At 27.7% G+C, this 12,815-nt stretch overlaps 1 protein-coding gene across 1 annotated transcript in view; it reads left to right on the top strand.

Annotated features, from left to right (window-relative positions):
• The window catches only part of LOC129966220 (homeobox protein prospero-like), a 53,643-nt gene extending 41,890 nt beyond the window's left edge, over positions 1–11,753 (top strand). The window contains exons 17-21 of the mRNA XM_056080634.1: positions 141–259; positions 2,268–2,404; positions 4,538–4,689; positions 7,662–7,857; positions 10,365–11,753. Coding sequence (XP_055936609.1) covers positions 141–259; positions 2,268–2,404; positions 4,538–4,689; positions 7,662–7,829 — 576 coding nt within the window. The 3' untranslated portion in view covers positions 7,830–7,857; positions 10,365–11,753. The remainder of the gene's footprint in view (positions 1–140; positions 260–2,267; positions 2,405–4,537; positions 4,690–7,661; positions 7,858–10,364) is intronic.
• The last annotated feature ends 1,062 nt before the right edge of the window (positions 11,754–12,815 follow it).

Raw genomic sequence — 12,815 nt, 5'->3', positions numbered from 1 at the left:
TCAAAAGTAAATTTAGACTCATATAGTAATTTTTTATTGAGCATATGGATGTATGAATTCTGATTCTTATATTTATACTCTAAAAAATAAAATATTCAATTATGCAGATTTATCTATTTATTATTTTTATCAATTAATAGCTTCAGGTGTGTTGCGGTCCAAGAACGGCCATCGTGTATGTACCTATTATCCCAACTAGACCTTTACTGAAAAGTGCGCCTCCAGCCATCCTCAACAGGAATAACTTTACAAGACGAAGGTAACCCTTGAGCTTTATTATTATTATTATTTTGAATCAGCAAGGCTTGCATAAAATAAAGGATTTGTTTATAAATACTTCATGTCTAATGTCTTGTTTTGGACTATGTATATATTTAAAAAATAACCACTTTTAGTGTACAAAGTATCCATAAAATGGCCTTATTGTATCAGTTCTCAATCATTTTCATTGCATTACGATTTTAAAGTTGTGATTTTTAATATTTCAGATATTATTTAGAAATTTATTTGTATCGTTCACCGAGATATATTAGAAAGTGAGAAGAATTTTTCCTATTCAAGAATGGGCTTTTAAAGCATTTTGCGTATTTATTATCAATTATAAAAATACGCAGACAATTAGTTGTTTTTATATGGATGATTTAAAATGATATATTGATAAATTTCTTCTTGTTCATCATGTATAACAATAAATATTCATATTAAATAGAAGATTATATGTATCTTGAAATGCATGAATAATTTTATGCGATACACAAGCTATTAAATTACCTGATTCTAGAACAATCAATTTTGTCTTTAAATGTTTCATGAAAAAGCTAACGATAATGATATAGATTCAAATTCAGAAAAAAAAATACATTTGTAATCAGTAATGTTTAGTTCTGATATATATAAATATTATATATTTTTATATATATAAATATTGCTAGATAATTATGGTAATTATTTTGTGTAAATAGGTTTTGAGTAACAACATATTGTGAACAGACATTGAAAATTTAGAAAATTTTTCAGAGCCTTCTCGTGTGATAGCATTTCAAGAATGATTGTGAATAAATTTTTAAAATATTTATAAATAGAGCTAAAATACGCAGAAAGTTAGTTTAATCAGATATGTCTATCTATGGCTTATATATAAACGGGGACGGCTATAGTAAAACATGTACAAGTTTTTAATAGCATAATAATTTTGCATAAATTCAGAAATGCAGAGACGTAGTGGAGAAAATTTTAAAGATTTCAGGAACAAATCATTGCACTGGAAGTTTATTTAGTAAAACTGAATCAACTATTGATATAAATATAGTCCTCCAAAAATGTTATCTATTTACAATAGGGGTAATCATGTGGCACTACACTCATTTATCAAAAATTATTGCACCTGTCATCTATCGTTTATATGATACAGAGTTTTTCTGATACAAAAGGACAAACTGTAGAGAATGAAAATCTTAGTACTGAGTTCAGAAAAACCATCTAACAGAAACAAATCTTCCATGGCACTTAATTCTCTAAAAAAAGTATGACTTTACATTTAAAGAAAGAAAATTAAACTTTATTGTATTTCATGAAATTGGAAAATGGGTGGGAAAAGCATCTATTTAAAAAAAACAAAAAAACATTCAAAATTATTATAGAGTTACAATTTAAAAAGAGATGGACTATAGGCATTGTCTGTTATACAGATGAAGTTCAGATCACTTTAAAATTATGGAATGCCCTATTAAATGAATTGGGCTTTGGAGTTCAGTTCAGTAGCGATGATGGTCAACAGATCAGATATCTTTGGAATGATTTTCGTTTGGAAATATCTAAAGGAATTGGTACAGTAAATTTCAATTATTTCAAAGTTGTCTTAATTGCTTCTGTGCATGCTACCTTTACATTTACTGACGTTACTATGATGAATCGGTAGCCATTGCATGGTGGTAGTACCAGATCTCGAAATGAAAAATGATCTTTTAAAGTAGTTACATAAATATCATATAATTTGAAAATATTGGTTTTCTTATTGGTATTAAAAGTTATTTTCTTGCATTGGATATGAAATCACATTTTTTCTTCAGCATTTTTCTCAAAAACAATAGGTTTTAGAGACATAGCTCTTTGGAAAATTTTGAAGTCTGCTAATTATCTTTCTATCTTGTTTGTCGAATGATATCTGAACATCTTTCATGCTTTGTTATAAATCGCATTATCATATCAAGCACTTCTGAATAACTGTTGTTGTCAGTATATAATCCTTAATCTTCTTTTTCTTTTAGTATGGATCACATAGACGAGTACGAGCCTCTGCTGAAGAGTGGTTGGAAAGCAGAAGAAAGGACCTTAAGCTTTTACGACCTTCTGAGGCCGCGCTGTTCCCTGGATAAAGTCAGCCTTTATCTCAACAGCCTCAAAGGCACGATAATAATAAGCATATTTTTTCTTACAAGATGTGTGATTTTAGTATTTTAATGAACCAAATTACATGTTATATCTTTATGGATTTATATTTGCTTCATATTTTATTTTCAATACTCATTAAAGTAAAAATAATGTCAGGCTGCATACCATTGTTCAAATGGCAGATATTATTTTGAGCATTTCTTGAAGCTCAATATTCTATCATAAACATCAATCATTTAATATTTTCAAATGCACAAGAGAAATGTTTATATATGAAATCAATTCCTATGTGATATGATTTATATTTTATTATTTAACATTGATTTAGAAAAATGTATCATCTCATGCCATATTATTCAAAATCCAATTTAAAGTCCTCTCTTCAGTATTCTTTAATGTATAATAATACAAGTTATTTATTATTTGCAAATATATTACAGTTTTTTTAGTGTTTTTATATAAGATTATATTACAAAAACAAAAATTTCAAATTGAAGGCTAAAACAGTTTTGAAAATGGAAAGTTAAACTATTTTGAGAAACTTTCCTAGGGAAATTTTATACCTAAACATGCATTGTTAATTAATAATAAATTTTAAGTTTACATGATCGTCTTCGTCTATCTGTTTAAACTCCCACTTAGAAGAATTTATAACATTAAAACTTTTGAATAAAATAAAAATTTACATAAAATGTAAGCATTTGAACGATTTGATTGCAACGTATTAATTATGACATTATGCAACGACAGTGAATTACTAGAATTGGTACATGCTTATTCAAAGTGTAAGTGAAGAAAAAAAGCAGATACATTTTTTAACATATACACATTTAACACATACACACACATTAAAAGCAGATACATTTCAGGAACAAATCATTGCACTGGAAGTTTATTTAGTAAAACTGAATCAACTATTGATATAAATATAGTCCTCCAAAAATGTTATCTATTTACAATAGGGGTAATCATGTGGCACTACACTCATTTATCAAAAATTATTGCGCCTGTCATCTATCGTTTATATGATACAGAGTTTTTCTGATGCAAAAGGACAAACTGTAGAGAATGAAAATCTTAGTACTGAGTTCAGAAAAACCATCTAACAGAAACCAATCTTCCATGGCACTTAATTCTCTAAAAAAAAGTATGACTTTAAATATTTTCAAAATTTGAATAAATTTAGATAATTTAAGCTTTCCTAAGCACATTTCAGGGATAGAATCAGTTTATGGACCAGAATTCTACTTTTTCGTTACCTTTCGAATATACACATCGAAGTCCAAATTTGAAAAACCTTTTATAATCCTTTTACAGTTGTAAGAAGCAAATGATTACTTTTTCTTGTAGCATGTTTTATTATCTATGTAGAATAACTTGAGAAACTTGAGTCTTTAAAACTAAAGTTGATTTTATTGAAGAATTTAAAACTTATTTGTATTGAATTAATAGCCAATCTGTGGTAATTCCTTTTCGATATAACTAAAAAAACATCTCCCTATTAATTATTTTAAAAATTTAATATATTTAAACCATTAATTCATTTTTTAGCCAACAATGCATTTTTTAAAGCATTTTCGATTTCCTAATCTCAAAATTTTAATGTATTATTTCTTAATATCATGCTTTTCACATTTTACTACTGGCTCTAGAATAAAGAAGAACCACATTTTAATATTTTATATAATGACTACTGTAATTTTCTCAGAGATGGTAGAAATGTACTGTTATAAAAGACCGAAATTAGTACTACTTCATTATACATGAAGTTTCTAATTTGTCAGCTAAAAATTGTGGATTTATAAAATATGCTCTACAATATTTAATACAAATCAATAACCATGGTCTTTTGACTTTCTACTGTAACGCATGAATCATTTTTATCTAATGCATATTTGGCTTTACATGGGAAAGATCGAAACTGGTGCACCTTTATCATGCATAATTTTATAATTTGCTAGTTGATTTTGTAATATGCTTTACACTATTTAATACAAATCAATTCCAAGGTTTACTTTAATGCATATTTTTTCAAAGAACTTAATTAATCGTGTTTGTTTTGTTTTAACTACTTGTTCTGAAATATTCAGCAGAATATATTTAAACATTTTAATGTTTTAACATGCGGCTGCTCTAATCTTTCCAGAGAAGGCGGAAGTGTACGAGCTGAAGAAAAAGAACGGGGTGTGTCAAACTTCGGAAGACAGAGAAGAAGAGCCCAGAGAGAGGCCGCGAGCTCCTTCCGATCTACCGGGACTCAAACCAGTATTCGTGAACGACTGGAAAAGACCGAAACGGGTACGCCTTTCTCATTCATATTTTTATAATTTATCAGTTAAAAATATGTATGCATTTATTTGTTTAAAATAAGTACGGTACAGTGATTGGCTTTCATTTACAGAGTGCATTAATTAAAAAACACACAAGGAACACAAAGCCCAAAGCAAAAAAATTAAAACTCATATAAAAAATCAATACAAAGAATAAAGAATTACAAACTTCTAAACTACACATGATTGAAAAAGCAAACAGCTACCAAGGGTCACGAAGACAAACAAAAAACAAAATTACAACACAAGAAAAGGTTAAAATAAAAAGTAAAAACAAACAAGCACAATACCAATACAGAAGCATGAGTACATGTAAATATCATAATACATATGGTTAAAAATAATGGGCTGTCAAGAATTTTAAAAAAATAAAGTCAATAATTTAATAAATAATATGGACTTATCTCCAGCTCAGTACGATGTGCTTAAACATAATTACTATACAACCAGTCTCTCTATGTGTCTTTGAAGCTTGTATTATATTTTGAAGTATAAGACCAAATTTTTTAGGATTGACAGTTTTACTTTCTTATATGCGAAGTATGGAGAAAATAATGTAATGCCAACGTATTCGAACTTGAGATTTTTGACGACTTTCTACGTTTGAGATCTTTCAGTATCTGGAAAATACATTTTTTCTTTACATTTGCCTGCCACGAAATAACTCATAATTGCTTTGAGCTAGACAGCTGAAATTCAATATATACGGAATTATGACTAAATTTGTTGCGTTCTACCAAGTTTTGAACGAAATCCATACACAGGAAGATTATCTGTCTGGCTGTTCGAATACAATTGAACTCAATAACTACAAAACACAAAGAAATTGATAGATAAAATTTGGTACAAAAGAATAACATCTAAGATGTATATTTTAATAAAAAAATTGAAGTAAATCTATCAGATGGTGAACCGTCTACTGATCTATATTTCAGTATGCATATAAATACAATAGAAAAGAATGACATTTTTTATAGTATTCATTATATGGTATCCATCAATACAGTTACGGTATCTTTTCTCATATTTTGGTGTCAATGGATTGTCAAAACAGCCATTCAAAATATTATTTTCATGATACAGTCAGTAAAATCGCTAGATTGCCTTATATTTATATTTCTTACTTATCGTTCGCTTATGGCATACAAAGTATTCGCGGCTTTATTCAAGATGCATAATTTTGTGAGGATGAATGGAGATAAGATCTTTATTAGAGAGTGCGGGGAGTGCGAGATCCTTATTAAAGTATTTCAGGGGGACCACTACCGATGATTACAGATACGAATATACCCAGACAGTTTCCCGAAAGCAACTTTTAGTTCCTTGAGCTATAAAATTCCCGAATATAAACAATGACGGTTCATTTCGATACTATTTATGAACATTTAACTCTATGTTTTCTTGTAATATTTAAGGGGTTTTTTTTGATAAAAATGATTTTTTTTTATGTGTAACTTGTTTTGTTTAAAAAAATGTCTGTTTCCATACTTTTTCCAAAAAACATTAATTTTTAGTATATTAAGTAATGACTTCATAATATATAAAAACTGTTTATAATTTTCAATAAAATATAGTTAAGACTTATAGCTATAGAATTTTTTTTTAAATCATGAAAAGTTTATTAAAGTTTTTAGTTTACAGAGAAACCTATGTTCAAATATTTCATACTAGGTTGTATTTATTTAAGCAATTCCTTTAATGGAATGGATCTGTTTAGCAAAACTTTGTATAATATACTAGCAAATATTGTTCGCTTCAGGATTCCAAGAATAGCACTTTTAGATGTTTTAACTTCGCTAATATACTAGATCTTGACCTGACTTCCGTCTCCTTGGAAGTTTATCATACCTATTTGAGCGAAGTAAATGCCTCCTAACGTATGCCAAAAAGTGCGGAGGGTTCACCTATCTGATTATTGATAGAAATGCAATATAAATAACTGCAAGCAGTTGCTTAATATTCTGCTGTTAATGTGTAACCAATCAAAATTGTTGCTGTAGGTATATCAGAATTACGGACTGAAAGTTCGCGATCTTTACCAAATGGCATTAGGTATTATAACCCTTCATATTACATAATATTCTTAGAATTCCTGTAGTGATTTGCAGAAGCTGTAAGACGCAATTAAATCTGATGAGATTTGTAAACATATTCAATATTCTGAGTTAATGAATTTGGTGAATACAAGTAGGTGTGTGTGATGTATATTTACCACCTAATAGTACATTTCGGATGTTGCTTAGGGAAGTCACCAAATTTGGTACATAGCAACAAACCAAGACTATCTCAGCAAATTTGTGATATGTGTGCTTTTAATTCTAACAATGATAACCTGATCTTACAAAGGAAGCCATCATAGCTTAAAATAGTTAATTTTATTCCATGCATAATTCTGGGAAATTTGATTCTTTAGAAGTCAATCAAAAATATAATTATTTTAAAATATTAAATATTATACTCTTTTACTATAAGTTAAAAATGGCTCTTTTAAGATTATATATATATATATATATATATATATATATATATATATATATATATATCAGAAGTTGAATATAACCAATAAAATTCCTAGAATATTCTAATTGATCCAAGTTTCTAACTTAAAGTTATCATAACAACCTTCTTCCATATGAAATGCATCATACTAAATTGTGACATTTATTGCCAAATTTTTACATTTCCCTCTCAGGTTTAACTTGTAAGCTATTTACACAACTTAATATCGTAAGGATATTCGCAAAATTTCCATTTTTAATATCATTCAGTTTCTATATATGAATAAAAATTGCATACTTCATAACTTTGACACTGACTTTAGAAATGCATGCATCATTAGTAATTCTGGATAAGGTCTTTTATATAAAAATACAGAATTCAGTATTCCTGATTTTGTTTAGTTTCTTGTATATTCTGCACATTTAACTATATTTTTTATAGGCAAAAAACGAGGAAAGCGACGACAACAACAATAATAGCAAAAATACTAGCAACCAGAACGGCAATGGCGAGAAGCAGAGGAAACCCCATGTGGGGTCCAGTCCCGAGGCCACACCCTATAATATTTTACCAAAAGGCTGCAGAGGATCATTCTGTGTCATCCTTTAAGTCTTTAAATTATCCGCAATTCCGACTGGTAAGAAATATATTATTTCTTTTGTTTGTACGAGCATTGCACCAAAGATTATCAGTAAAGCTAAAAAAAATAAAATAATAACATGACTTTAGAAATAAGCAAAAGTTAATTTCAGAGCTTATTAATATTTTTTTACTTTTCAGACGCTATTTAAATGCAATAAATCATTACGACCATAGAGCTGGAGAATAAATAGGCAAAAGAATAATTTATTATTTTATTATTCATTATTCATTCATATCAGCAGCAATAGTGTTGTTTAAATTAAACTACACTGCTTCATAAGACTATTGAGAAGATTTTATTGATCCAAATTATTCGCAATTTAAAGAATAAGTGTTTCAGAAGATGCTTCTGCTACTTTTATTTATTATAAAAAGAAATACTAAAAAAAGGCAAAGGAAAAAGTGATAAATAAAATAATTTAAAAAAGAAAAGCACATGATTTTGTTGATAAACTTTTATTTCATAAAGCTTCATCAAGAGAAATTCCATGCATTGAAATTAAATTAGTGAAAAGGCTAAAGCTGTTGAGAAATAACGCTAATCATGCTTTTGTCTTTGGACGTTCATTTTATAAATGTCGACTAATTTGAGTTATGTGCTGAAGTGCATTATCATGTCGTTATGTCGCGAACACATCAACCTTGCGGAAGTCTGGAATCGTAGAGTTTTCAACATATTATAATATCATTGTCCAATAACAATGTAGATTTCTATTCCTTTGGAAGTAACTTATTTAATATATAAAATCATCTCCGCTTTTGTAGAGATCCGTCAGTTAACTTCTATCTCTTGAGTCAGTTAAATCTTTTGTGCAAGAGCTTTCGCTATTATTTGCTATATTTTTATTTTATATAATTTTGCCTCGAATCTTTCAGTATTTTTTATTTTTAAACAGTTTGCTATGGTTAATATGTATAAATAAATAAACTATTAGTCTATCTAACGTCAAAGTAAATAATTTTCATTTGTAATAAAGAAATAATATTTATATGATAGGATAATTACTTAGAAAGAAAAATCATATTGAAACAAGAATTATTGCATGATTCAATTATTAAACTTTAATAAGAATTATATGATTATTAGTAAGTACAAAAAAATCACTGCTAAACAGTATTGGGCGAAATTTGTATCATTATCATGTTCTTTAGCATTTCGCATTATTTTTGAAACATGTAGAAGATAAGAACGTAATTAGAATCGTTTCAGTCAAAAATAGCTGCAAGAATGTAAAAAATTCACATTCTTGTAGTTATTTTTTCTGAATAGATTATTTTTGAATGAATTAAGAAGTATTAAAAGATTTAAAAAAATACTTCACTATACATTTATATCAAAGGAATTCAAAAAACTGAGCTAGTATTGAAATTCATGCTAAATTGTATTTACATAATCATAATTTAAGAATTAATATTATAACCCATTTATTTAAATATATATATATATATATATATATATATATATATATATATATATATATATATATATATATATATATATATATAATTCGTAATAAAAACCAAATTGGAATTAATTTTGATTCTATTTTTCCTATTACTTGGTTTTTATTACTAATTGTCTAGATTCATCCGTGTTTTAGTAGTAGCTGTTTAGTAGTTTCGTTTCCAACATAATTTTAGATTGTTTCGATTATGGGTTTTAATTTCAGAATGCTTATATTTTTGGTTACTTATATATATATATATTATCATGGCATGTCTCAAACTAAAATGGTGAATTAAACTAATATTCAAAATATACAAAATAAATATTCTTTCTGTCACATTTCATATGTTGCTGGGTAATAAATTAAAGTGTAGTATGTTACTGTCTGCTCAATAACAACAATATAAATGAGATAATAGCAATTTTCGAACAATTTTGTGCCAAAATATTGCTTCAAATAAAAGATACAAGGCAAGAGTAATGAAAGTTATGAAGCACCTACAAAAACGAAACCGATATTATCTTTCACTAAGAATGACTTTAGGGGCCTTTATTATTTATTTAGACCTTTACTGCCAATATTTTCAGTAACCTTTATATGTTCATTCTCCGTTTTCTTATATTTATCTAATTTGTATCCTTATTTCTTCTTACTGGGACAAAGTTTTGTTGGAATGTAAATCTTCTCTGGTCAGTTCTTTCCTATTCAATAGAAATCCAATAGAATATCCAACTATCCAATAGATAACCCATTATATGTTTACTCTTCCTTTTCTTATTTTCCTCCCACATGTATCCTTATTTCTTCTTTTTCCGAAAAAGTTTTGTTGGACCGTAAATCTCCCCCGGGTAAATTCTTTCCTATACAGTAGTGCACATATATTGTACAATATTATATGATAGTAAATAGCATTCGCTATATTCTGTAATATTGATGAATAGTATATCTTACAATATTAAGCTATATTTTTTATGTCTGGGTAGCAATTTAATAATAATGCCTGCAAAGATTTAATTTAAATCCTATTGATAATTTGTTGTGATTTTTTTTGCAGGTGTGCTTGGACCTACTGTTTCCAATGGTTCCCTGCACTCCCCGCCGTCTGCGTGCCTACTTCGTCACATAGTGTAAATAGAACAAAGGACTCAACAACCCTATGCTTCTACTAAGTTAAAACTGACCTACAAAATTAGGCACATTCTCAGTTCCTGTGTTATAAAAAAAGTACTAGATGATGGCTTTTTTGGGGAATGTGTGCTATTCAATAATAGGCGTGATTCAGCCAAATAAGTTGCTACCAAGTGCATACTACTGATGACAAAGTAATTCAGTTTGCTGAAACTTGCTGTTGCAAGGACTAAAGCAGCAAGAGAAAAGTTCCAGGAATAAACTAATATTAATTATCAATAGTTGATATAGATACAAATTGCAAATGAATGGAAGTATGTTGGGTTTATTTTGAAGTTCTTGTGGTGAGCTACTCAGTGACTGATTGAAAAATTTATTTGTAAATAGTGCATGATGTAAGAGCATGTGTGTCAGAATCATTTCTTTCAACCATGTTGTTTTATTTAGTTTTTGCTGATTTTTAATCAAGATATGACATATCATTATACGTATCAATTTTACTCACTTTCATGCCTTGAAGTACGTTATGAAAACAAAAGCTATTGAGTTCATAATAATAGGAGAATACTTTAATCTTTCTTTCATAATTTTATTTGAGGAATAATCATAACAAGTGGAATTTATTTCAATGGAAATTGCATGTTAAATTATCTTAATACGCATTTGTGAACATTTAAAAAGCGAAATTTAATGAATTCGTTTGGATGTTATACAGAGATGGATAAAATAATGTACAAATAATGCCAAATTTTGATTTTTCTTGCCATTAGAAAAATCAAAAGACATCTATAAAAGATAAAACAAAAGCAATAGAAAACATTATACGAATGTCGTACTGAAAAAATGCTTAGTTGAATCTTTAATCACATTATATTGTACAAACTGTTTTGCATTCATTTTTTCGAATGAATCATCAATTACGACTTTTAAAAATGTGTTTAACAATTAAGAAAACGCACAAGAATGTGAAATTGATTATAAAAGAAAAATATAGTTAAAAAACACTTAGGGCGTACAATTTGTCAAAATTAGTTTGGAATTCATGATTGCAAGTTTTTAAGTACATTCTCATTAAAATTAGAATTTTCATCTGAAATTTTTGAATTTTTTTCATTTTATTCCAAAAATAAATGCATGCATGAAAGCAAATAAATGAAAATGATCTGATGAAACTGTAAATTTTCATTTCATCAAGTAAAGCAGTTGTCTAAATAGATTAATTGTAGATAATTGCTCGCAAATATTTGTACATAATCAGTCCCTGGAATCATAACAGAATTCCCTATGTTTCTTCTTGAACAGTAATTAGAAATTAAAGCTCTAAATTGATTTAAGTTTTGAATGATTATTATCACTAATAATAATTATCACTAATAATGAATATAAATCATTTGAATTATTGGTTATTTTTCACATTGATTTGTGCTCTTGATTTCTTGATTTGTGTATTTGAAACCTCATTTGATTACAGATTCAATATTGTAAATTCACTATAGAAGTTTAAATCAAAGATTTCATGATTTTAATCTTTTCTCATATGTTCTTTTGAAGAAATGATTTCTCTGAATTTATATTATTTATTAAATATTGATAATTTAGTTATTTAGGAGTTTAAAAATTTGAACTTTCAAAACCCACTGTTTAAAAACACGTACTGAAAAATCATGTATTTGAAATAGATTTTCGAACACATTAAAATAAATTCCGAACGCATAAAAATGTATCATGCTTAGCCTAGGAAATGGGTGAAATTTTAAAAAATGAAAATAGAAACTTTTTTCAAGCTTTCTTCTTAGCGTCTATGCCATCGGTCCCTTCAAAAAATTACTCAAATAAAAAAATGTACACAAACAAATACATACTTCTGACATTGAATTTTAAACAAGATGGACTGTCAGAAGAAACTTGCATTTTTGTGTGTAGTATGGAACCATTTTAATTTCTTTTAGATTTACTTTTTTAAAACAAGAATATTGAATATACTTGCGTATATTCATATATTACTGTGGTACCATGACTTTTATTTTGAAAATTCTTAGTAATTCTGTCATTTTTTTTGAAAAAAATATTCTGTATTGCCAATATTTTTAAATCATGCCAATTTCAAATTTCGAACGAATAATTAATTAAACTGGAACATGTCTTTTGTTAAATAGAGTATGGCATTTCTCAATAGCTGAACAACCAAAATATTCTGCAAATGATCCAAATATCATACATCATGAAACGCATGATTTTTCATCAACTTTTTTGGGTAAGATTCCCTTATTTTAAGCTCTTTTGCTAAATTTGGTACATGTGAGCTTAGCATTAATAGATTGGCGACTTTTTGGTTGGCGACAAGTGAAGTTCAGTTAATGCAAATGCACAGAAGGCT

This window comes from Argiope bruennichi, chromosome 4 (genome assembly GCF_947563725.1).
Source record: "Argiope bruennichi chromosome 4, qqArgBrue1.1, whole genome shotgun sequence".
In the NCBI taxonomy this organism is placed as follows: Eukaryota; Metazoa; Arthropoda; class Arachnida; order Araneae; family Araneidae; genus Argiope; species Argiope bruennichi.
This window is presented reverse-complemented; position numbering and strand designations above follow the sequence as displayed.